Source organism: Lissotriton vulgaris, chromosome 1_2, assembly GCF_964263255.1.
Source record: "Lissotriton vulgaris chromosome 1_2, aLisVul1.2, whole genome shotgun sequence".
Classification (NCBI taxonomy): domain Eukaryota; kingdom Metazoa; phylum Chordata; class Amphibia; order Caudata; family Salamandridae; genus Lissotriton; species Lissotriton vulgaris.
This window is the reverse complement of record NC_141686.1, coordinates 357,026,991-357,054,539: the sequence shown is the minus strand read 5'-3', so window position 1 is coordinate 357,054,539 and position 27,549 is coordinate 357,026,991. Positions and strand designations below refer to the sequence as shown.

General features: G+C 46.7%; 2 protein-coding genes across 2 annotated transcripts in view; both read right to left on the bottom strand.

The window, feature by feature from the left end:
* Positions 1-27,549, bottom strand: part of LOC147736825 (uncharacterized) — a 467,810-nt gene that overhangs the window by 336,005 nt on the left and 104,256 nt on the right. The gene's annotated exons all lie outside the window — the stretch shown is intronic.
* On the bottom strand, positions 34-23,889 carry LOC147736826 (uncharacterized). Its single transcript, XM_086953517.1, has 2 exons — positions 23,722-23,889; positions 34-4,404 (listed from the first exon to the last, which is right to left on the bottom strand). The coding sequence occupies exon 2, from the start codon at positions 3,688-3,690 to the stop codon at positions 2,599-2,601; it is 1,092 nt and encodes a 363-aa protein (XP_086809643.1). The 5' UTR covers positions 3,691-4,404; positions 23,722-23,889; the 3' UTR covers positions 34-2,598.

Below are 27,549 nucleotides of genomic sequence, written 5' to 3'. Positions count from 1 at the left end.
ATACCATGTATTAAAATAAATGTGTTGTTTTATTACATATCAAAAAACATACATTTCTTAGTAATAAGTAAAATCTAGTCATGATTGTGTACATTTCATAGCATCATGATTGTTCTTGCTGTATCATAATTTAGTTCATGTAAATGTTAAAGTAAATCCTGGTACACACCTCTGTAGTGTGGTTTCAAAAAGGCTCTTGGATGTCCATACATGGGTGGTGTTTGGATGTTTGGTTATGTATCAGTAAATCAGATCTATAAATTACTGGGTTTCAAATGTATTATGCCACTAATGGCCGTACAAACCCCTTGTTCCTGAATATAAATTGTTCAGTTTAGAACTTGTTGCTGTTGACGTGAAAGTAAAGTGAGTTTGACCCTGGAGCAAACCCCTGTAGCGTGTTATGTATAGGATGGGGGTGCTGAAGAGCAGTCTCGTTGCTGTTCCTCACTGGCTGGGTGGTGGTGGTCGGCAGCAGGAAGAACGTCCCGGACTCAGCACTTTGTTAAAATGAACTCAGTGGAAAGCATTAGTTTCTACTATCTTTGGCTACTGAAGATGTATCCTTTCTTCTGATGTGCATATTATATCTGTGAACTCCTTCCTCTAAGCAAGGCTGGGCTATGAGAACACTGTGTATTTGGCAGCTCCAGCAATACAAAAGCACCTTACAGATGATTCAGAATGCTACGATCTATCTTATTTGTGGTCTGCAGACGTCCCAACTGCATTACAAAGTTTCACTGCTCACGAGGCAGCACATACTTTTTATGCCCATTCATTCACTGACAGTTTATAAAACGAGGGTATCTTTCTGCTTGTTATGTTATGTTAAGGGGTTTTATAAAGCACGCAGTTGCCCCAACAACGGGCATAACAGCGCTAAAATGTCACTGCCATAAGCAAGCCAAGAACACCTAGGAGGCAATTATGCAGGGAAGAGGTGAGTTTTGATATTTTACGGAGAAGAGAATGTTTATGAATGTTTCTAATATGTGCACGGAGGGAGTTCCAAAGCTTAACCGAGGAACAACCGCTAGATACTGGTCCTTGGAGCGCAGCTGACGGGTAGGTCTATAGGATGCCATGAGGGTAGCCAGATAGCAGGAGATTGGAGAATCATGATTCTGTGGGCAATACAGAGAGTCTCGGATGCATTTCTCCACCGGCAGCAAATGTAGTTTGCGGATGGAATTAGCGATGGAGCAGATTCTCGGCTGACAAAGGAGGGCCCGGGCTGCTACATTTTGTGCCTTTTGTAAACACAGTATCTCTGCCCTATTGGTCCCGATATATAGGGAGATCGCATAGTTCAGTCTAGAGAGTACTGTGGCCTGAATTATTACCTGATGGATGGTAGGGTCGAAGAATCCCAGCAAAGGATTAAGCCCACGTAGGAGCCCGAAACAAACTCCGGCTACTACCTTAGTCTGGGTTTGAAAAGAAGGTCTATCCAGACTCCTAGATTTTTTACTGCAGTTTTAAGAGCCGGCAGAGGGCCCAAAGAGCACGGCTACCAGAGGTCACTCCACAGATGGATATCTTTGCCCACCACCAAGATCTCCAATTTGTTGCCATTGAGCTGAAGACAATTGGCCGTTATCCAATCTGCAGTAGCTGCCCAGAGTCGTCAGATAATGCCACTACCAGCTGTGAGTCATCGGCGTAAGATACCACAGCTAATCCTCTGCTCCTGGCCACTGCTGCCAGAGATTGAATAGAGATGTTAAAAAGGGTTGGGCTTAAAGCTTGTAAATGAAAACCTGAATATCATTTGTATCAAAACTCAGTATCTTTTGTGTTCCTTTACTTATGAATCCAGATTTCTTTTCCAGTGCCAAGGATCAAGAAATGTAAAGCAGCGAGTCGATATTTCTGGATTCCAAGAACTGAACTATTTACTGCTCAAGATTCAATCTTTACCTAATCGTGAAGCTTTCAGAAACCTATTAAGAACTAAACTTTTCAAATGCTTTCTCTCTGATCAATAATGTTGCCATCATGCACGGATTTTGTCCTTTCACCAGTTAGGAGTTGGTTGGGTGATTCTCTGTAAATAAGAAAGGTCTAAAATATATTCATATACAATTATTCTGGCCGTGAATCATTTACAGTCAGTGGTGAGCCAGCAAATTTCCCAAGGCTCCAGCTTGATATTGGGCACCTATGGGGAAGTGCCACTATGGTGGGTGTATTAACAGATGCATGTGATGATCGAAATGAGCATCTTTTGCCCCGCGTCAGGGCTTCGGAAGTAAATGTTGTGTACTGCAAGTACTATTTCTCACAGTTACAGGTCACAATTTACTATTACTTCTTCTGCCTTTGAACGTTGTTCTCTAGCAGATGTCATTGAACCGGTTGTTGCACAAAAGGACCAAACACCAAAACCAGCTAGAAATATTCTCCAGTCTGTGCTTGTTAAACTTGTTCAAGTGTGTTGTGTTTATAGGTTTTATCACTAATCCCTGAAGTTTGTTGAAAATCCTTCCCACAACTACTTCCAAATCCACTGCAATGGTATGGTTTCTCCCCTGTATGTGTTTGCTGATGTCTTCGTAGAATTGATAATCGACTAAAGCACTTTGCACATTCACCTCACTTGAATGGTTTTTCCCCAGTGTGTGTTCGCTGATGTGCTTGGAGATGTGATAACTGACTGAAGCTCTTCACACATTCACTGCACTGGAACGGTTTTTCCCCTGTGTGTGTTCGCTGATGTCTCCTGAGATGTGAGAAATCAGTAAAACTACTTCCACATTCACTGCACTTGTATGGTTTTTCCCCAGTGTGTGTTTGCTGATGTCTCCTGAGATTTGAGGAATCAGTAAAACTACTTCCACATTCACTGCACTTGTATGGTTTTTCCCCAGTGTGTGTTCGCTGGTGGCTCCGGAGGGTTGATAAATGACTGAATTTCTTCACACATTCATTGCAATGGTATAGTTTTTCCCCAGTGTGTGTTCGATTATGTTTTTGTAGGTCTAATAAGCGACTGAAGCTCTTCACACATTCACTGCACTGGAATGGTTTTCCCACTGTGTGTGTTAGGTGATGAATCCTGAGATTTGAGGAATCACTAAAACTACTTCCACAATCATTGCAATGGTATGGTTTTTCCCCAGTGTGTGTTCGGTGATGTGATTGGAGATGTGATAACCGACTGAAGCTCTTCACACATTCACTGCACTGGAATGGCTTTTCCCCTGTGTGTGTTCGGTGATGAATCCTGAGATTTGAGGAATCACTAAAACTACTTCCACATACATTGCAATGGTATGGTTTTACCCCAGTGTGTGCTCGCTGATGTCTTTTGAGTTGTGATGAACGACTGAAGCTCTTCACACATTCAGTGCAATGGTATGGTTTTTCCCCTGTGTGTGTTCGCTGATGTGTTTGGAGTTGTGATAACCGACTGAAGCACTTCACACATTCAGTGCAATGGTATGGTTTTTCCTCTGTGTGTGTTCGCTGATTATCTTTTAGGAGTGCTAACTGACTAAAGTTCTTCATACATTCATTGCAATTGCACGTTGCTTCTCCTGTGTGTATTTGCTGATGGCTCTTTAGTAGTGATGACAAACTAAAGCTTTTGCTGCTTGTGTATGATTTTCCTTTCTTGGTCAGTGTCTCTCGGTCGGGTTTATATTTGTCTGCATCCCAGGACTGTGTTTCCTGAGGAGCTAACATGGTTTATAAAGCACGTGTGTTATTCTCACATTCCCTGTATGTGTGTGGTATTTTGGATGCTTGATTTCAGATTTCACAACGAAATACAAGACTCACCAACTAGATATATTATAATTGTGGCAAGTACATTTCTTTATAGGTGGGTATGTCTTTAGATTACATAATGGGTTTGCATGTTTACGGGTGAAGATTAGTCTTCCTTCAGGTCGATGCAAATTGGGACAGTCTGTTTTAGATCAGAGACCGTCTCTTTTCTTTATCCTTCAGTTGTCTGGCTCCACTCCCTTGTGCTTTTTTCTTGCTCCTTATGTTTGGCCAGAAAGAGATTACAATACACCTAGCACGCTGAATGGTGGTCTGCCATCATTACAGGAAGCAGAGCAATGCTGTATCCACCTCATACCGAACACATGATCAAAGCTGGTGGTAGAGGCTTGTTTATTCAGGAGGTGGTTTGTCAGTGTTGTTGCCTTAATTTTCTAGAGGTCATTTCTTAGTCCTGTTGCGTGGAGGTGCACAGCTCAGACTCTTAGATCCACTGAATTGCTCTTGACTGCTTCTTCCAGGATCTATCAGTTTATGTTCAGGTTCCTCAGTCTCTGACTGTGCAGATCTTTTCCTGAATATTGGAGCTCATTTTTTCTAACCGTTTTTTTTAGATTTGCACGATTACTGTCATTATTCACGATCATTTGTGCATTCAAGGCTGGTTTCCTATTGGATGTAAAGAGATTTAAAATCACTAAATGGAAATGTAAGAGAATGTGAATACACAATATTTAACTAGTTGTAAAATACATCTCTTCTTTACCATTTTTTAAAGTTACCAAGGGCTATTTCATCATACACAGATATTTAACTAAATCTACCATTGAACATGTCACTCTTACCTAATTCAGAAAAGGAGGTGATTTTCAGAGTAACTTAGTACAGAAAGAGCACACATGGAGCGCCCACTTGCTAGAGGTACAGCTTTACGAAGACGCACATGGCTAAGATTTCATTTAAACAAGAAGTGATTGTGGAAAAAGAGATGGCTCAGGATGTGCTGCTGTCACTTCAGTTTCAGTAAGTGTATAACAGCAGTAACGCTTTCAAGACTACATGACAAAGAAAACTCTTCATGAAGTATATAATAAAGGTATCGCTTCAGGAAGTATATAATAAAGGTAACGCTTCAGGAAGTATATAACAAATGTAGCTCCATTCACACTCTTCTTGACAATACTTTCCAGTTCACACTGGAGCACCTGAAGTTCCAACTCCTGTCTTTACTTTTCTGTTTGTTAAGTTATCTTTGCCGCATTTCTAGGGATGGTTCAAGCATTTGTTGGAAGATTGCAGTATTTATTATAGAGATTCCATCACAACCAGTAATATACCTGCGATATCTCTGCTGCCAATACATGTCTGCCTTTTGTCTTTTTGTACCTTACTATGGTTTCTGACAATTTTTTGCATTTGGTGCCAGCATGCTTCTCTGTCGGTGGATGGAGCATTGGCAGAGTGGGACAAGATATCCGTTGCTTGAGGGTGAGTGCAGCATTTACACAGCTCCACATTTCTTACATTCAGCTTTACCATACTCCCTGTTCATCACCTTCCATACTCCCTTATGTCTGTGTACTCGCTCAGCAGGGTTCATTGACAGCTAAAGCAGGGGAGTGACTCGATGCACACAGCAGACATCAGGTAATGATCTGATAGTCAAATGCCATGGCTGGCAGTACAAGGATCACAAGCGTAATTAGAGAAGCTTGCCCGGGGCGTACAAATGGAGGAGGTGCACAGGTAGATACTTATGAGGTACAAACAGAAGAGGCGAACATGTAGGTACACGCTTCTTTATTTGGGTCTGTTTCAGGCCTTTACTGGGCTGGGAATTGGTGTGCACTGTCTCTTACTTCCGCTGCTGATAATGGCACTTACTGCATGGGTGTTACCACTTTGACCCTTTACAAAAGGGGAGCAGAGCCTTAGAATGCACAACACCTGGAGACCTCCTGCCTTGAGGGGAAGGTGTGGGTCCAGGTGTCAGACAATATCAGCAAGGGACATAAACGAATCTTAAGAAACACAGCAGCAGAAAGGCGAAATCATCAGCCCAGATGGAGAAGAGCCGGGTCTTCCACTGTTTCCGGATCAGTAAGTGATATTGAATCTTTCTAAGGTTAGGGGGCATAGAATTCCATCTGGTCAGAGCTAAGACATGAAAGGAGCAACATCTCTTTCTGGCTCTGCTATGATGAGGGATGTGGGCCAGGTTTAGATTAGCGAAGCGCAGTGTAGTGTTCTGGAGGGCATATAAAATTGCATCTAGGCAGCTAGGCTGGGTACTCCTTGGATCTCAGTTTTTTGGAGTTAAGTTTTAAACAGTTGTCATGCATCCATCTGGGCAGCACTGTGTTAGACTTGGCATCTTTTTGTGTGTTTCCCCCGAGTTTTTGCTTTCTGCCCTCTTGGTTTTGACTTTGTTTTTGATGGTATAACGTTTCTGCGCGCTTTTCGCACTGCTGATCAGTGGTAAAGCGCAGGCGGTCCTGTGGTAAATTGTGTTATGATTGGATGTGTGACTTACTTGTCAGTCCCCAGTAACAAGCACTGCGGGTGCCGGGGCTTGTGAGCCCACTGCTACTCGTAGGCCTGCAGCACGGATTGTGCCACTCGCGTACGTAGCCCGAGAAAGGTATAAGTAAAGGAAGTTTGGTAGGCCTGAACTCAGCCTCTAAAGACACAGCCTTTAACGAGGGTGCCCTTTTCATCCTGAGTTCATAAAGGCCACTTTTAGAAAGTGGGTATTATTTTGCTCGGTCATCCCATGTGCCTCTGCTGGAATGTGGATTGCCTGTCTGGTTTTTGGACGACAGATGGCTAGGGAGCATGGGTCTCCCGATAGTTTAGGTAGGTCAGGGAAAGGCAAAATAGCCCTGAGTTACGACGGGGGGTAAACCTTACCCCGCAACTTTCCTTGTCCTTTCCCTATCTAGTAAAACGTCATAGTTGCACTATCTGGCGTGCTGGTTCGAGTCAAATTCTGTCATACAGTACTAACTCATCAAGTTTCTATGTCAGTCCATCCTCCCAGTCGCTACGTTCTAGGAGGCACAGTGTTCGCCCCCTTTTTTTGGGCCCGATTGATGGGCCTGCCTGCTCGTTATCCTTTGCTCCCTTGGTCCCTTGGAAGTGTCCGAAAAGATCTGATCCCACTCCGCCCTCTCTTCCCTTGACTATCCAACAACCCCCTCTTTTTCCACATGACCTTTTTGACTCAGAAAGAAGAAAACAGCATTTAGGTGGAAACGAGGTTTGCAAACGGAAGTAAAAAGAAATATAGGTGCCGAGCATAAGGCACCACCAAAAGGATTGGTTAGGGAACAGGACTGTGGTCTAACAGCAGAGGACTGACCGCACCCTGCAACGCGTAAGGATAGATCCGAGCTGGACCTATAGCTCCACCGCCGGTGCTCAACAGCGCCAACGAAAAGATACGGACGAGAGCCTACCAGTGATGGCTCGCTGCTAAAAAGACACTGTGACGAAGATATATTGGACTGAATTCCTCCCTCAACCACTTGGTATTGTTTTCAAAATGTTTGTCGGTCACCTTTAGAGCTGTACATTGATGAGAAAGTCAGAAGCATTTATACTGTGTAGTATGCTGCACCCTAGGCTTGTAGTAACCCAACAAATGTAAATTTCTATGTATTGCATTTTGCCAATCACATCGACTGCTCATGGTTCTATGCAATCTGCTAGTATTGATAAGTTTTCATCAACCATACATGTTTATATGTACACCCATTAATTAGGAAATGAACTAGCTTATGGTAAAAGCGGCGACTGTGGAAATTAGCAAAATTGATGTACCTAAGCGGCGTCCATTTGCCTTTTCCCATTCCCCTCCCTGTAAGCACCATGAATACCGTGAAATATTGACCGCATCATTCCGCCAGTAAAAGCCCATGCCCATATGTACATGACAGCCATTTTAGGCACCATGGCCTTTTTGCCCGCTCATTGGAATCCCCGGCTTCCCTCCTGCGCGTATTTGAACACCCCACCCCTCTCACATGCATAGACCATAAAGCCCTCTCCCTCTGCGCGACCCTGCTCTGAAAAGCAACCCTCCTGCTTGACCCACGCAAACCCCCCATTTCCTCTCGAAGAAGCATCCTTCGCCTCAGCTGACATAACCCCCCCCAGCTGTACCTGACTGACTGCCCCCGTTCTCTCATGTACGGGTCATAAGACCTCTCTCTCTGTGCGACTCTGTCCCTGGGCATCACACCTCGTGCCTGACCATCACCTCCCTTCTTCCTATGAATACCCCTCCCTTGATGACCCCTCCACTGAGCCCGATTGTCCGCACTGACCACTGGTCATCTCTTTCGCCTGAGGATACAGTTCATTGCCCACCACTGTATGCACTCGTCCCTCTTCAAAAGAGCTACTATTGATCATGACCTCCCCACCCCTCCGAGAATCGATCAGGCGCACACATTCCAAAGAAATCAGCGGAACACTCAGCTGAGCAATAGTCCCCTCCCATTGTATGGTGTGAGGACCTGTACTGTAGCCACGTGTTGGATTGCGCTAGAACGGGGAGGGGTCGGGGATGTCTTTTCCTTGCTTCACAATGTTATTATTGTAATAAGGAATGTTTGTGATGTATAAAAGGCGATGTCTCAGAGAACTTGTTAGAGCACCTCCCGAAAGACACTGTGTTTCGTGTCCGAAATGACAGGCTCTCCTCATGAGAAATAAAACTCTGTTCTTGTGTTCCTGCTTCCAGCGCCCGTCTCTTTATTTGGTAACTATTCAGAATGGGAACTAAGAGGCGTCTTGCGCCAGCAGCCTGGGCATCGGTTGTAAATTGGGCTGTATTTCAACAATTGGTGTGGTGTCCTTCTGTAGTGCGTACACTGCTTTACCGTTGGTTATGAGCAAATGCAAATGCTTTACACACTGCCTCTAAGATAAGCCTGGCTGCTCGTGCCAAGCTACCAAGGGGGTGAGCAGGGGTTATTTTAGAAGGGTAACTCCCTTATCCTGTCTAGATTGGTGGTTTCTGCCTCGCTTTGGCCCAAGTCTGATCTAGCCATTAATCCCATTTCTATCACTAGTTGTCAGCGGTGAGGATCGGACTTGCATTTGCACTTGACTTACAGTGATTGGTGTGCACTACTGCCATATCGCAGACCATTACGTGCCACATACTAACCTGTTTTCTTATTGCCCGATTTTTGTTATCTTGCCAGGTGAACTTTCTGCTTCATCATGCCGGAATCAATAGCATCATCCGTTGCATCCATGGATATTGCCTTTGAGGAGGATTGGTTGGAGCTCTACTCAGAGAGAGAATTGAAGTCTTGTACAAAAACCTCAAAGTCCAAGTCAGAGGTCTCACTAGGAAGGACGAGCTACAAAAGGCGCTGAGGGCCTGGGTAGCAGCCAGAGATGCAAGTGGGCAATCTGGTGACCTTAGTGGAGAGGTGGGGGAGTCTGGTTCTAGGTGGGATGAGCTTTTGGGAGGGGGGAACCCTTCCGGCCAGGCAGCAGTGGCCTGTCCCCAGAGGAACTTTGGTGGGTAAGGGGTATCACCTCACCTATCCAGACATGAAGGACGCGTTCCTCACTAAATATGGTCTTAATCCTGAAAGAACAGGGACCAGTTTAGGTCCAGTAAGAAGTCCGATGCCAACACATGGTTGGAGTGTGTGGATGTGTTTTTCCGATCGTTGGATGGCTGGGTAAAAGGCAGTAATGTGACAGATTATCAGAGGCTCTATAATTTGATTGCATGGGAGCACCTGTCCAGTCTATGTTTTGCAGATCTGCGCCAGCACCTAGTTGATAGTAAACTGACTGTCTTCAGGAAGCTTGCTATGGAGGCGGACTGCTGGGTGAGTACCAGGGTCCACAAGAAAGCGTTTGGGAGAGACTCAGCCAAAGAGGGGGCAGGGTCCCCAGCAGAAAGGTGGGGGGACAAGGGTAAAACGCAGGAGTTCTCTAAAGGGCCCCACAATAACACCCAGGGTAAAGGTTCCCATCTCCCCGGAGATAAGAAGCAAGTGGTCTCAACCGGAAAGCCGGCTGAGACCGGCCTCGCAGATTTTTTGCATGTGACCATGTAGGGCACATGAAGGGGGACCTCAGGTGCTCAAAGGAGGCGCAGCCACCCACTGGTGAGCAGTCCAAGGTGTTGGCTAGCGTAGCGCTTGGGGTGGAGGAAGAGTACCCACAGGAGGGTGGGGACCCCGCAGAAATGACTCTTGTCTCACTAGGGGACAGTGAGATGGTCCCAGGAGCCCAGGTGCCCCCTAACACAAAGAAATACAGCACCTGGGTGACCATCAATGGGAAAAGGTTTGAGGCTCTCAGGGATAATGGAGCCAGTGTAACCTCAGTCTGGTGTCACCAATTCAGAGCGCCAGTGTCTAGCAGCGCAGGTTCCCTTTGAGTGTGGGGGGGTCTCAGGTCCCTTGAGGGTAGTTGTGTGAGCCCTTCAATGCCTGTCGATTGTCTGCTCAGTAACGACCTGGAGCAGTCCTTATGGAAGGATATTGAGCTCAGGTCCCACTTGGAGATGTTGGGGTTGCCAAAGTGGACATGCGTGTCGATGGTGGCCTGAGAGGGTGATCAGAGGGACCCGGAGCCTGAGACAGTGGCCCAGGTCCCTACCAAGAGAAGGGGCAAGGGGCACAGGAAAATGGCCCCCCCTGAGGTTCTCACGGCCCGGGAGGAGGCGGACCTCGAGGGGGAAGCCCAGGTGCCTACAGGGGAGCAGGTAGCCATACTGGGGGACAGCTCTGAGCTGACCCATTGGCAGCAAGAAGGGGGGTCCACCAGGGAGGAGTTCTGCCGGGAGCAGAATGAGTGCCCTTCTCTGGAGGGCCTGCGGCGGCAGGCCGCAGCTCAGGCGACTGGTGATCAGTCCGGATCACATTGGATCTTTTGAGAGAATGATCTCCTGTACAGCGAGCCTAAGGTCGTGGAACCTGGATCAGCCCGTGTGCTGGTGGTACCCCAGCGCTACTGGACCTTTCTACTGGGTCTGGCTCACGACGTGCCTTTGGCAGGACAAGACCGTTGACCGGTTTGTCACCCACTTTTTCTGAACTCAAATACGAAGGCAGTCGGATGTGCATTGTCGGTCTTGCCAAACTTGCCAGGCGAGTGGTAAGAGTAGGAGGAAGGTCAAAGCGCCTCTCCAACAGTTCCCTGTGGCGGGGACACCCTTTGAAAGGGTGGGGATGGAAATCCTGGGGCCACTGGATCTCAAGACAGCCATGGGCAGAAGGTACATCCTTGTCTTGGTGGACCATGCCACCAGTACCCGGAGGCAATCCCTCTCAGGACAACGATGGCGCCAGTGGTGAGCCGAGCGCTAATATAGATCTTTTCCCACGTGCGGTTTCCCAGAGAGGTAGTTTCCGAGAGGGGGACCAATTTCATATCAAAGTATATGACATCCGTGTGGAAGGAGTGTGGTTTTTAGTACAAGTTCACCACCCAGTACCACTCCCAAGGTAACAGTCTGGTGGAAAGGTTAAACAGGACCTTAAATAGCATGATCAAGGGTCTTACTGAACCCATGAGGCGTAAGTGGAACGTCCTCTTACCATGCCTGCTTTTCGCATACAAGGAGGTACCCCTAGAAGACTCTCAGGTTCAGCCCCTTCGAGCTTTTGTACGGTCACCCCGTGCGAGGACCGCTCAGCTTGGTGAAGGAGGGCTGGGAGGCCGCTCCCAAGAAGACAACCCAGGATGTGTTCAGCTACGCGCAGGCCTTCCGCAACCAAACGGCCTGCTTCAGGAAACACGCTCAGGCGAAACTCGAGGCCAGCCAGGAAGAAATGAGGCAGTGGTATGCGCAGAAGGAGAGCCAGAGAAACTGCTGAAAGGACCGACCACTTTGCTGCGGGCTTTGCTGGGCTGACCTGAAGTGCTGCTTCTGTCTTGGGCAGTGAAAGGCCTGGACTGGACTTTCTGCAACCCAATTGGGGAGACTCTCCAAGGGCTTGACGTAGAGCTTGACCCCCTGTTCACGAAGTCTCAGGAACAGCAAAGACTTCAGGTTCTTCGACCCGCAACACTGGGGACTGTGTGTTTTATGATGCCACCCAAAGAACGCCACATGACGACGTCTATGATGACCCTGACAAGCCCGTGTCTTGAAGGCACCGCAGAGGGCACCGCTGCAACGGCGCACCGCGACCCTCGTCTCACTGACAAGGCCTGATGACGCCATCACCGAACCGCTGCTCGCACTGTGACCTGTGGGCACCGCACTCTGCACTGCCTTGCTTCATGCGAAGCTTTGGCACCTCAGAGGGCACTGCCACCACGCCCCTGGTCTCACCGACGACACCTGCTGACGCCATCACCGAGCTGCTGCTCGCACCGCGACCTGTGGGCCCGACAATGCCGTGGCCTTCCTGATGTCGCCACTTCCCGCAAAAACTGATGCCACTGCCTGCACCACGGTTCGGGGGCACTGCTCGTAAGTTACACAACGCACCGCCCTCATCCCACACCACAGCCTTGGCCTACCGACGTCGGCGCCATTGTCTCCAGTTCATCAGCCGACGACAGCACTTCAGCAACGACAACGCTGCTGCTTGCACCGTGACCTACTAGCACAGTGACGAGCACCACCTCCATCCCGCACCGCAAACGTGGTCTCACCGACAACACCATCTGATGCCGCCACCGTGCCGCTGTGTGCACCGAGACCTGGGGACACCGCACGCCATACCGCTGCGCTTCACACCGCAGCACATGACACCTGTTGGCGCCAGCGCTCCGGATTCCATCAGAAAGGAGTTCGACCTGCAACACGAGTGACTTCAAGGACCCCATCACCCTGCATCTCTGAAAGGTACTGTTTGCGGGTCTTACCGACCCCGTAGTTGGCCTGCGACCCCACTGTCAGCCAGAATTGTTTTTGGATTTGTTGTTCACGACATCGTGATAGGCCCGGATGGAGCTATCGACACCAAGGAACTTTTTTTAAGGAAGATTTGGATAAGTGACAATTTTGAAGTATAGTAATGTGGATTTTTATCGTATTTGGTCTAGTCTTAAGTATATAAAAATTGGATATTTTTCTAAACTGTGTGTGGTGTCCTTCTGTAGTAGGTACACTGTTTTACTGTTGGTTATGTGCAAATGCTTTACACACTGCCTCTAAGATAAGCATCAATGCTCGTGCCAAGCTACCAAGGGGGTGAGCAGGGGTTATTTTAGAAGTGTAACTCCCTTATACTGACTAGAGTGGTGGTTTCTGCCTCGCTTTGGAGCAAATCTGAGCTAGCCAGAAATCCCATTTCTAACACAAAGTTTTTAGATTTGGCACAAAAGCCAGTCGACTGCTGACAGGGAAATAATTACACAATACTTACACTAATCGATCCTTAGCCATATCTACACTTGGGAGAATGCATTTAGCTCCGTGTGAAGTGAGTGATGTTTCTTCACATACATAACCACTGATAATTCACTGTATCAGTCGGGTGGGTGTGGTTATCCTTAAATCTCACCTTTCATTCTCCTACGCCCATGGCAATTAATTAATTAATATTGCTGAGTTTAGCGCCTTCTAGTGCGCTTTTTAACTTTTGTAATATATTATCTATTGATTCAATTTCCTCTCTTATAGAATCCCTTGCCCCACTTCACTCCCTGCGTCCTGATGAAGACCCCGTTTTAAGGTCTCATGTGTACCTAACCTTCTAATTGGGGGTCGAAACGTCGACGGATACCACCTTCAACCAGCTTGCGCTCCCAGCATTGAATATATTAATATATGTGCTGCCGGCATAGCATTAATTGTTTATTTTGCACAATTGACCAATTCTGCACATTCCTTTTCTCACATCACTTTCCCTCTCACCCTTCCCACCCCTGGGGCACCATTACGATAGTATGATTATAAATGATGTGTCCTGGACAGGGAAATAATTAGCATACAACACTAGTGCGATATTCCAAAAGATTTCACTACCTCCGCTAGAGGTCTGACAGAAATATTAAAAAGGGCAGGACTGAGGTCCGGACCCAGAGGGATGCCTGGAGCCAGTCCTCTTTGGGATGAGGCAAAGGGAGGGGTGTGGGGCATAAATTGAAGGGACCGCTCCTTTAAAAAGGAGGTAAACCAGGCCAGACCTTTGCCCTGTACCCCCAGGTCAGTGAGATAAGTTAATAATATTGCATGTGAGACAGTGTCGAAGGCTGCACTTAAATCCAGAAGGTACAGAGCCTGGGATTTGCCAGCATCTGCTGTACAGCAAAGGGATTCAATAACTGTGAAAAGAGCAATTTCGGAGCTGTATGATCTAAATCCATTTTGCGAACAATCTAATATTTCATTATGTTAAAAAATGTTGGTTAAGAGATTGTTTACATGTTTCTCCACAACCTTGGACAGAAACAACAGAACAGAAATGGGTCTTCTAGCGAAGACGTTTTTTAGAAAAGGGATAACCTTGACATGTTTACATGATATTGATACTTCTTCAGTGGCTAATTCTAGAAATATGGGTGTGACGCTCTACTGAAATTGAAAAATATAATCAGGTTTAAATGGGTCATCCGGAGATCCAGATTTCACTTGACGCATTAAGGTGTAAATAGAATCTGTGTCAAGTAGAGCCAATTGCTCCAAGGTAGCCCATTGAGAGTGGTAGGTCCCTGTCTCAAGAGAGACAGGTTTGACTGTTTCCTCACCCCTGTTAAAGTAAAGATAAAGATCATTGACCAAGCTTGCTGCAGTGGCTGTTAGAACCTTCCGCTAATCCAGGACTGGAGATGGGTTTAATCAGGTTGTTCACAATAGAGAAGATTTCCTTAGAAGGCTTACAGTTGTTTTTGATTTGTCTGCAAATAATTCGGCATGGGCTCTTTCAATCAGTTTCTTGTAGCATTTAATAGCTCTCATGTATTGCATTCATGCTGCAGCATCATAGGATTTATGCCAAGGGCGCTCTCGTACTTTGAATCCTGAGGGCGTAACCACAACAGATCCAAGGTTCACTCTCTCAAACTCAGATTCCCTTTCCAGTGCCTCTGGGACTGCAGCTGCTTCTAGACCCCATCCTTTAATGCTGGTTGTTAGATTTGGGGGTGTCTAGTTGGCAGAGGTAGGTACCTTTGATCAAATAGGGACCCTTGCGTCTAGTCAGGGTAAGGGGCTACACTCCCAAAATAACCCCTGCTCACCTCCTTGGTAGCATGGCACGAGCAGGCAGGCTTATCTCAGAGGCAGTGTGTAAAGCATTTGTGAACACATACAGTAGTACAGTGACAACACTACAGATGGTCAGCACACAGGTTGTATATCAAAAATAAGTATCTTTATATAGACTTAACACAAGACCAAAAACGACAAAAATCCACAATACTGTACTTTAGAATGGTAGAAATAGCTTAGTTCTCTTTAGATGGTAAATGCAACACTTTACGTTACCTTCAATGTACCTTTGGATGCGTAATGCTATACAACAAAAGAGTTGAAGGGAAGGTGATGCGTCTGTTCCTTACACGCAAGAACAGTGATGCGTCAGTTCCCTACTGCTGCGTAGGGGACGGTGATGCGTTGGTTCTTATCTGCGTGTAGAGGTGATGCGTCGGTTTCTTACTGCGCTTCTGTGGCGATGCGACCCGCAATGCCGTGATGCGATGAGGATCCGATGCAATGAAACAAAATGCGTCTTCTTCTTGATGCAACATCCATGAGGCGATGCGTGCACGCCTGACGGCCGTGCGGCAACTCAGTGAATCTTCTGAGCCGCGACAGGCCCTGTGACATGCTTCTCTGGTGATGCGACAGAATCTGTTGCAACTGCGACACTCTTCTCCGTTGATGCGAGGCACTTCGGTGATGCAATGAGACAGCTACAGCCTCGGCACCCTTCTTCAGTGATGCGAAGACAGCAGAGGCGACACGCTTCTCCCGTGATGCAACGGCGTATGCTGCAACGGCGACACCCTTCTCTGGTGATGCGAGGCACTTCGGCGATGCGACAGTGGCGGCACCCTTCTTCAGTGATGCGAAGACAGCGGCTGTGGCGGCATCATGCTTCTTCTCCACGAGTCGTGCTTCCAGCTCCCAGCGACACGTAGTCTCTCCGAAGGCCCAGCACAACAGCAGGCACTTCAAATTCCCAGCAAGGGAACTCAGGGGAGCTGGTTTGTGAAGTCTGTTTTCCCAGAGACTTCAGGAGGAGAAAAGCTCAATTTCCAAGCCCTTGGAGATCCTTTACAAGTTGAAGAAAGTAACACAAAGTTCCTTTCTACTTTATTTGGTAGTCAGGCAACCACTGCATACCAATCCACCAAACAGCACTCAGCTTAGGGATAGTCTCCTCCTTCAGTTTCTCTCTGGTTCCTCTCCTCAGCAAAGGTTCTTCCTGTTTCCCAAAAGTGTTCTACATTTCTGGGCTCTGAGTCCCCTCTTTTATACACCTATTTTCTTTGTTCTCTGAAGGCAGAGAGTGTCTTTACCTAGTCCAAACCAGTTCTGGTCAGTCCTGAAGCACTTTGTTGACAGTGTGGGCCAGGGACATCAGACGCACCACAGGAGGTGGAGCCAGCATTGTGGAAGGCAGGCACAGCCCTATTCAGGTCTCAAGGTCATCCCCATTTCTCACTCTACATGCAGATGGGTCTATTCAGCCCTGTGCTGACTCACCCTGTCTCCTGGAATCCTCCAGTCCCTGTCACTCAAACTCCAGACAAGGAATACACAACCTAGCAGAGGCAGGCTTGGATAGTTAGGCAAGAAAATACCTACTTTCTAAAAGAGGTATTTTCAAACACAGAATATTAAAACCAACTTCACTAAAATATGTATTTTATCATTCTGAGTTCAGTAATACGAAACTCGAATTTCTACCTAGTTCCCTGAGTCAGGTAGGATTACAAAATGTTATAATCAAACTGCCCATTCTGGCCTATGGGGAACAGGTAGCCTTGCAATAGTGAAATACGAAAACGGCTGTAATTCACTATTAGGACATGCCACACACATCAGGGCATGGCCTACCTTTTACCTACAACCGACCCTGCCCTAAGGCCTACCAAAAGGGTTACTAATATGCAGAAAAGAAAAGGTTTAGGGGCTGGCAAGTGGGTGCACTTGCCAGTCAACATGGCAGTACCAGACTGCACACAGGTTCTGCAATGGCAGGCCCAAGACACACTTTACAGGCTGCTTCTGTGGGTGGCACAACCATTGCTGCAAGCCCACCAGCAGCCCTGGGCACACACAGTGCACTGTACTAGGGTCTGGCAAGTAAACCAAGTAGGCCAATCATGGAGTAACTAATCCATACATTAATTTATAATAGGGAGAGCATATGCACTTTAGCACTGATCAGCAGTGGTAAAGTGCCCAGAGTCATATATAACCAACAAAAACAGGTCTGACACAGTACAGGAGGAAGGCAAAAAGTTCAGGTATGACCCTGCAAAAAGGGCCAAGTCCAACACTGGTTCTCTCTGCTACAATATTGGTTGCAGACTTGAAGATTGATTTGAATTTTAGCAGACTGGTTATTGCATCACAAATGTGACAGATATCCCAGTCCATTTTACTACAATTGTCACTGGATTAAATGCACTACTAATGTGGCGGGCGGGATACTCGTCATGCTTGTGATGGAGTAACCTGTCCACCAAAATCTAAATGAGACCCTTGGTGTACATCATGTCCAGTGTCATTTAAGTGTCAGACCAAGCAGAGACCACCATCTAACCGTCCCCCTTTCAGCTAGCCACTGGTAGATCAATTCCGAAGCCAATACCTTAGAGCAGAGCCAAACTAAGTGCAGAGTCCAGCTCCGAGGCCTTAGGTAATAAAATGTATCTATATCTCTCTGAACTGACCAAAACTTGCAGACTCCTCTCTAAACAGGTTACCCAAAGGAAGGCGGTGCGCACCTCCGTGGGTCTACTCTACACCATAACGCAGCCCGGGGACCGAGTCCTGATCCACAACTTTCATCGCCAGGGGAAAGAACGCAAGTTTGAACGGCTCTTCAAAGTAGTCTTTTCAACTCCCAAATCTGTCAAGGTCAAAGGGAAAGAGTCATGGTACCACTTGACAGATATTCGCTTGTACTCATCACTACAACAACCATCAAAGGAGTCATCATTACAAACTTTTTCTAATATAAACTATTTACACTTTGGGGACAGAAGCGCCTGTGGGGCTTCCACTGGACTTTGCGAACACTTTTCAGATAGGAGCGCCCCAAGGGCTACCCCCGGACATTACAACGACTCTTTCATATCCCGACTAAAAATATTCACTGTAGGAGAGTAGGATCTGCTTACTATGGTTACCCACATTTTTTGCTGGTGTTTCACTGTTTCTCGACTTTAGTCTGGCTGGGGCCCTGCTATTCAGGACCCCAGCCTAGCTGCTTCATCTCTAAAATGATTGCATGTACTTTAGGTACACTCCAGATTGGTTACTGGGATACCCTTGTGAGTCCCTAGTATATGGTACCTTAGGTACCAAGGGCATAGGTACCCCAGAGGCCTACCAGGGGCTTAAGCATGTAATTTGCCACCCCTGGGAAGCCTTCCAAAATGGCACCATAGGTCTGCTACTGCAGCCTGGGTAAGGTGGCGCATGCACCCATTACTAAGATATATGCTACCTATATCTACATTTAATCACTGACACATATAAACCTATCAGTCACTCCTATGGCAGACCTTATGAATCCTGAATGCAGAGTGCTTGGTTTTGTGTGAGAGGGTGCCCATGCATGAGCTGGACCCCTCTGCAGCTTTCGGAGCCTATTCTCTGAGGCTGTTCTGTGATGCAGCCAGACCATATACTCTTAAGTGCATTATAATCTTGCGGTAAATGCTAACTTTTGAATGGCTGCTTGGAAACAGGTCATGTTTGGTGTCAAACATTTTGGAATCCTACTCCCCCTCCCCCCACCCCGGCCAGTCCTAGTTTAAAAGAACCCTAGCATCACAAAAAGGATGCTGCAGCCACAGACACAGGTCTGACCTCCTGCGGCTTGACGAAACTCCGGCAGGGGAGGCCTTGGCAATATGTTTTCTGTCACAGGGAGGTATAACCACTTCCCAGGCAGGCTGTAGTGTATTGGGGTTGGGTGGGTGCATTCAGAGAATGCTTTTCAGACAGTGCTGGGGGCACACTTGGTGTCCATGTGCACACCCCTTTTCAAACCAGTTGCAGGGGCACTCAGCCCCTGCTCTGGTGCGAAACTGGACAAAGGGAAAGGGGTGTAACTACCCCTTTTCCTAGACCCTCCCATAGGTGGGTCCCCAGAGTATGTCAAACCCCTTTCTTTAGTATAAGTAAGGGACCCCTGGCAACAGGACTTTAGATTACACCTCGATGAAACTCTGATACATATATCCTGGAATTTCGACATTCTACACGACTAGAAGACGGAAGAATCTCCCTTGGGGTCAAGGAGTGACTCCCCTGTTCAAACAGGCACCAAAGAAGCATCTTGCCGGTCTGCATTTTCGAAGCTCCTTCCGGAATTCGAAGTATTTGCGACTCAGGACATAGACTTCCAGACTTCTCTGAGGCCGACACGAGATCCCAGTAAAGCTGAGACCTTCAGCCCTCACAAGTGACGTGGGACCGGAACTCCTAGACACTGTGCACATTTGCTAGTACATCGACTTCCCGAGCTTTCCTGAAGTAGTGCATTGGGTTACCTGTAGTCCTAGCCCAGAGTACCATCTGCACTGAAGATTGTGGGCCTACACTCCAAAAGTGTTCAGTGAGCCCGCTTCTAGCATTTTTGCTCGAGGCCGATGCGCGATCCCTGGTCCGTTGACTGGTGGGTCCCCATGAAGGTAACTCTACTTTCCTTTGGGCTTCCCAGGTTGCTCCAGACATGCCCTGACTCCCCACCGAGTGGTGACTCCCTCAGACCATGCTGGTCTGCACCAAAGCCAATCTCTGCTTTTAGCATGGGTTGCTGTTGCCAAGGCTTGTTGGGTCCAATCCGGAAACCGACACCGCAGCACTCGACAGTCTTCGTGGGACAGCTTGAATCCAGTACCTGGTTGTTGTTGACGCCTCCTGGTCCTCGTGGCTGAAGACGCAGCTTTACCTTCTTCACTTCCAAGTACCCGACATCGGTGGGCGTACGCTCATCGCCTTCCTGGTCACTGGCAAGTGACCCAGACTCTGTCCCCTCTGCTTTCAAGTTCTTCACATCTCTGATCCAGCCTTGGTGTCACCTGGACACTTTCCACTTGGACGCCAGCAGCACTTTGCAGCAGATCGCCATTGAAATCGACGGCGAAACCCAACACGAAAAGACACCCAAGCACCCGGCTTCCCTGGGTGAGCTAACTCGAGTACTCAGGTGCTCCTGTGGGTGTTGACTCTAGAACCTCCTAGTTCTAAGGGGTTTGCTCTAAGTCCTCTTCTAAGTGTCCATTATCTCTAAAATTCCAACAGCGACTTTCCCATAGAAGTTAATGGTGATTTGCTGCTGTGTTCAGACACTGCACACGTCCCCCGTGGGTCCCCTGTGTCACTACCTTGGGTGGTTCCTGGTGGCCCCAGGAGTCCTACAGGCTCTAGGCCTTGTCTCCATGTCAGTCGTGGTTCTTATACCACTTTCTTAATATATGGTTTGGTATGCCCCTAGGGCACAACGTATATTATGGTAATTTACTGTGTGCTAACTAAGTTTACTGAATGTACTTTTGCCTCTAGCCTCATAAAGAGACTAGAGGGATGTGTTTAGAATAAATACATATATTTTATATATATACATGGGGTGGTTCTCCTTTCATTTGGTCATTCACAAGATTATAGACTGGTAAAACAAGCTGCTTTACATTCCTTCAGGACTTAGCCTGAAGCTTGCTCTCCACAGCTAACACTAGGATAGCTTTCTATAAAGGTTGTTTCAAACCTACCATCAATAAGGGTCGTTTGGACTGGTGCAAGGTGCCCACTCGAATAGTGGACAGCATATGCCAGGCCAACTTCTCACATTCACTTGTGTATTGTTTTTTGCCCTAGGTGCTTTTATGTTTCTTCAGCTATGAGTCACAGTACAGGAACAGGACAAGTTTCAGCAAAGGAAACCAGGTAAAGTGATAAGACCTGTGTCTCGGGATCTAAACCGTTTAACATAGAACTTCACCACATACAACGATTACATAGCGCACTACTACAACACACCTGGTGTCAACACATGATCTCAGTGGGAAGCAAAGCATCTCCCCAACTCCTGCTATGTTTGCTCATTCACACCCTATGCAGTGGGTTCAGACAACACCTGTCCCAGGAGGTACCGCCTAACACAGCCTCATGCTGAATAAAAGCCAAACTCCAGCCCAACACTATAGCACCACAGGAAGTCACAGTGAACCTAGCCAAGTACGATATCAAACCTGAACTCCTTTACGTCCTGACACAGCAGGATGAGATCCAATCCAATGTAGACAAACTCAGGAAAAAGGGGCAGACATGGACTTAGAACAGAGGGCCTAAACCCAGGGTTTCTTGGAGTTCACAAGCCCTCAGCCCAGTGCAATAACAGTGGAACCTGTGGACCAAGGCTAGCCCTTAGTGTAACTGGAGCTGTATTTATGAACAACATGTGGAATCCCAATGTTGAGTTTATCTGCAAAGCCATAAATTTGGGGAACAAAAGTGACAACAGGTCCTGTGGAGTCAGTTTGAATGACACTTCCCTGACCTCATGCCAAGACTCTTGGAAATCAGAGGTAGGAGTTACACATGGATAGAAGGTTAGAAGAAACCCAGTATAGTCAGGAAGCTACCGGTGTATTTCTTGTGTTTTAGGGGAGGGGGGCAATACCTGTCGGGGTGAACAGCAAAATGCAAGAGTTTAACTGATAATAATGATATGCAGTGGGACACCTCCACCTTGATGGATTACTAATGGTAATGACCACGCCTACACCCAGCTGGGCCCAGACTGGAGAGGGGTCTGCTCACTGGTCACCGTCTACATGCCAGCATTGGTCATACCCGGAGAAGATCTTTTTGCGCTGCATCCCCACCGCATCAGCAAAGGCACCACGCTTCTACACCAAGTATGCAAAAAAAGGTCAGCAGAATACTTTGGATTAGGATTAGGATTAGGATTAAATCCTAGATCCAAAGCTATAAAGTTGGTTCAAGTATTGGTACCACTAAACAGCACATTACACCTATAACAATTGAAGACTCACATTCACGTCAAACTTAAATCAAATTTATAGCTCCTAAAATATAATTCAACTTTTGGCAATCTACAAATAATGTTCATTACATTTCTTTTCCTGACCATCTTTTAGAAATCTCTTTCCCTCCCATACAATGTTCTTTCTTTCATATTTTGTCCGATATCTCTTAATTACTTTTCTCCACCCTTCGTGTGTTTTCTCTCTGTATCCCTCTTTTTTCTCTTCTCTGGCCTCTTCTTTCTTTTTCTGCTCGCTCATCTTGTTCTCCCCTTCCTGCTGAAGTGACAACTAGAGCAGAATGACTTCAAGAGTCTCTTGGAATCCTTCATGTAGGCTTCATGTCATAGCACAATCCTCATCAACACACTGTTGATGAGAGAGTGCAGCAACCCCTTGTAGCATTGTCATACAAGTAACCCTGGGTGCCTGTGGCAGTCACATCTTTGGAAGTCGTGCTGAAGTCTCACTCAAAGCTGGCTAATTCTTCCAAACTATGGGGAAGAACTAGAACTTCACATGTGACTTTGCTCAGACGTCTGCAGTGTGCAGAGTAGTACCTGACTATTCTGCACAGAGCAGACCTTCTTACAGCAAGTGATCCTAAAGATTCCTGTACAGAGAGGAGAGGCCAAGAAGAGGGACTGACAGCCCGCCTCCATCTGCTAAGACAGACGCCCTTTAAAAAGACACACTGTAGACATGTCTCAAACACACACACAGAGACACACAGCCTGCAAAGACAACTGTACCCTGTTCAAATGCACACACATCCAACCTGAAGATGTACATCAAAAACACAGACATGTATGTTCCACTGCTTGAAAGGACTCCTACCTGGCAGACCCAAGGTCAGTGCACACACACACACAATCCCTGCAGCAGACACACACTCTCTGCAGCAGATAATGCTATAAGCCAACCTAAGCCGCTGGAAACTATTGCAATGACTGAGGTTTTACCTAGACTGAGATATAAAAACAGGGGCAAAGGGGCATGGGGCAGCACAGAAGCCTTAACGTTCATCTGCCTGGGGGACAAGCTTCTGGCACAGGGGTACAGGTGGGCAAGTCAACAAACTAACAGCTGAGCAAAGAGTGTGGACAGATTTCTCATAGAGCGCTAAGATGCAGTGCAATGTGAACAGATTTTTCACAGTACAATAAGATGCAGTGCAGTGGCACAAATTCCTCAGTACAGTAAGAAGCATTGTAGTGAGACAGATTCCTCATAGTGCAGTAAAGTGCAGTGTGCACAGATCTGTCACAGAGCATTAAGATGCAGTGAAGCGTGCACAGATTCCTCATAGTGCAGTAAGATACAGTGCACAGTTTCCTCAGAGTGCAGTAAGATGCAGTGCAGTGTGCACAGATTTTTCACAGTGCAGTATATGGCATTGCAGTGCATATATTCCTCATAGTGCAGTAAGGTGCACTGCAGCATGTACAGATTCCTCACAATATAGTAAGATGAAGTGTAGTAACACAGATTTGTCATAGCGCAGTAAGATGCAGTGCAGTGGTACAGATTCTTCATAGTCAAGTACGATGTAGTGCACAGTGTGTAGATTTCTTATAGTACAGTAAAATACAGTGCAGAAAGCACAGATCTCTCATAGTGTAGTAAGATGTAGTAAGATGCAGTGCAGCAAGCACAGATTTCTCAGCAAGATGCATGCATCGTGCACAGATCTTAAAACAAATGATGACCACAAACACCCCCAGGGCCGACCCCCCTGGCTCCTGGCAGAGATTTCCTCCAGAATTATACTGTCTATTTCTACAAACACAGCACAAGGTGCTGACAATCTCCTACCTGAGCAGAAACCTGTGCAGACATTTCCAGGCTCTCTCCTCCTCCTATGGCTGGGGTGGGGTAGGTGCAGATTTGGGGTCTGGGAGAGGTGGTGGGGGGGCTGTGAGGGTCTGAAGATGAAGGTAACTGCACAGACAGACAGGGCGTCCTTCCTCCTCTGCAGCAGGCTGGACACAGAGGGAGAGGCAGGAAATGATGTTAACGTCCGCTGCTTGTACTGTCTCTGCCACCGCTGACCTGGAACAGGAAACCCTTCTCCCTTTCATACAATGTGCTCAGTGGATTTCATCAGCAGGCGAGGAGCGCCCTCTGCTGGCCACTAACAGAACCTCCATTTCCAGTCTTCAGGAATGAATACATTTTACAGGAACAAACATTTTGTGGCAGGAAAGACCTGTGTTTTTAGATCTCACAGATATGGATGTTTTAAGACACACACAGTCCACATACAGGGTCTCACTCTCGGTGGCTGCTGTAGAAAAATATTTACAGCTTCACTGTATATGAGCATCTTCAAACCACTGATGCAGAGGACTAAAGAGTATTTACAGGAAGCTGTCAACTGGAAGCGAGACTTTGTATTTCATTAAATATATGAGAATATGTGTTAGAGATGCAATTAAACTGAACAACTTATTTCTTTTTAAAAAAAATTTTAAACACTCTATCAGGTTTTTCAAATGCACAGCAGGGTATACAGCAACGTCAATAGAGAAAAATACCATGAAGTTTTATTCACCAGATCAAATTCAGTTTGGCATAAGGCATGCTTTAATGCGGACATTAAAAGAACAGCCTGGAGGATTCATTACGGCAGTGCCAACACGTAAGTGCATTGTTTTGTTTGTGTTTGCTGGCTCTGCCTACAGCTCCGGACACACTTTTCATTGATGACTACACATGAGGCAGAAGCTGGGCTCTGCAGGTGCACACGGCCAGTGTTTTTCAGGCCAGCTCAAGTCACTCTTCTTTCATTTCACACTGCACCTCCTTATCTCACTTTTTAGACCTATTGCAGCAGGAGACAGCTCAGCGCTAGCCTCTGGTGCCTCTCCACCCCCATCCTGCAGGCTTGAGCAGAGCACACTATGACTCTGCTGGGCTTTTTATGCTGCCACCTCAGGTAGGGTTGATCCCTTTTCACAAGATAAATACCAACCAGTAGTTGTTGTTTTAAGAGTCTGAAAGGCTTGGGTAGAACACCAAATAGAACTTTAAACAAAATCAAATTTATAAATTTGTAACTTCACTTTTCAGCCTTAGTTTTCTCTTAACTCTTAATCAGGGTATCGTACTCCCTACTCCAAGGTACATCAGGGTACTCAATATGTCCTTGTGCTGTAAGGACACCGGTCTTAAGCCATTTTTCACTCTCCTTACACACTTCACAATCTACACACAAGCCATGATCTGATCATCCATACAGGGTCACCAAGTATTCTCCCTCATCCGTTTTTTGTCAGAGTTTTCCCTAAGTGCCCCTCACGATAATGTTTTTGCACCTCAAACCCTCAGGTGGTACAAACTTGTTGTTTCTCAATAGAACTTTTGTGTCACTCAGAGTTAGTTCATCCTGAATCTTAACAAATGGTTTCACAGAAGGGCCAACCATGCTCTCCCTACGGTCACCATGCACTAACATTTGATTAACATTCTTCAAGACTATGTCCCGATCCTTGTAGGAACGCCGAAGGCGTTATGCGGGCCAGGTCCTGCAGGTGCACATCAGCAGTTCTAAAAATCAAGTACTGAGATAGTTCCCTATCGGGCTCTCCATTTTTGACCTTACCCTAAGGGTGAAAAAAAGAATCTTGACTCTGCAGCAGTGCCACCCTTCACTGTCTTTAATGTAACTTCAAAGATCCTCATTTTAGTTCTTTCACAGTCTCATTTCAGAACAGAAGTATTTTCAACAGTATATACAACAAAGCCATAGTTGTTGCTTATTCATCTTATGCAAATAACAACCAATGACAAAGCCAATAGTCCTAGTTTGCTGTTGGTGCAATCTTATGTGGTGTATTGTATATGTGAATGCAATAACAGAATCAGCAAAATCTTTGTCTGGTGGCACACTCTGCTTAGCATAAGGTTTTTAGCTCAGATGTTTTTAATCCACACCCTTAATTACATCGACCACACCCCTTTGGGAGACCCCCCAGTTTTCATCCCACGTAAGTCACTGCAAACCTAATTCATCAGCACAGACCCAGGCATTGCTACATTCTTCCACATCGCACAATGAAACCCGCTCCTGATCCCAGGCAGACCCACTGTGACCGTTGTCCCCACGACACTCCACAGAGATACAAGAAGGCAGTCAGCTTGCAACAATACTCCTGAAGTCTGGAAGCGAGTCTAGCTACCCTAACTGAGCCCTTACCAGTACCACCAGGACTCAAAACTTTCACCAAGGGTTTGTGATCAGTGCATATGCAAAAATGTAAACCCCATAAATAGGTCCTAAAATTCTCGACAGAGCAGGCAGCTGCTAGGGCCTCGAACTCTATAACTGAATAGTTGCTTTCACGTTCCCTCAATGAGGCAGAAGCCACAATTTTTTTGCGTACCCGTCCGCACCTGGCATAATACTGCCCCAAACCATGCGCACTGTCATCCACCATTAGACATGTTTTAAGATGAGCGTCAAATGGTGCAAGAATTCCCGGCTCACAAATGTCTATCCTTACACAATCAAAAGCACTTTGCTGAGCATTGCCCTAAACCAATGAACACCCCTTCCGCAATAACATTCTAGATTTTTCAGTCTTGTTTGCAAAATTAGGAAAATAAATTGTATAGTATTCGATCAGGCTCATAAATGGTTTTTATCATGTCAAATGAGTGCAGACTTGATAGCTTTCAAAAAGTAAATTTAAGGTTGGATGCCCTGCCCCGGAATTGTACAGCCAAGGTTTTCAATTTCCTCAACAAGGAACTTGCATTTCTCCTTCCTTAGGGTAAGACCCACCCCCCCTTAGTCTACCTAACATAGACCTTAAGATGTTGTTGTGTTCCTGAATGGACGCTCCAAAAATTATCTTGGAAAAACTTTAGGTTTTCCAGATCCCTGAAAACCTCCATCATAATCCTTTGAAGCAAAAGACACACAATTGATGGCTGGAATGTAGAACAATGCAGAACATTCACCCCCCAATCTAGAGATCTGGGTTAAATTGATCATTATTTTGTTCACCATGCCACCCCAGTTTAGAACTGGCCATATGCAAATCAGTCTTGACCCTGTGACTCATGGTAAGAGTCTATCCCGAAATGCCAAGCCAGGTCCTTCCTGAACTGGAAACAAGCATCCTGGGACCAGTTTCGGGGTTTCACCCCTCATCAGCAAGGCTAGCTTGAATCCAGTGGCACAGTGAGCCTGGGACCCACATCTGGGCATACCCTGTGTATACCCTGTGTACTTAGACAGCAAAAGACACCCAATTCAGCTGCTGCAGGTAGGAGCGGTGGGAAAGTGGTGCTGGCTGGGAGGATTTCACCCCAATGCGGGCAGGCTCGTGGGCAGAGCTGCCCAGGCAGGGCAGGAGTGGTTTGCCCACTCCTGAGTAAGCATGACTGGTTTGGTATAACCCTCTCGGGCCGCCCAAACCAGTCATACATACTCTGGGTTGCAGCCTACATGGAGAATATGCAATACCCTACAGCGAGGCGGCGTACAAGCCAATCACAACGTTCCCCTGGAAGTTGTTATTGGCATAGGGGCGGGGAGGGAGGCTGCCTGCTTCCTGTTCCGGCCGGAGGCATGAAAGCAGGAGCAGTGAAGACGCAAGACCCGAGCCGTCAGAAAGATAGGTTTTACTTTTTTTT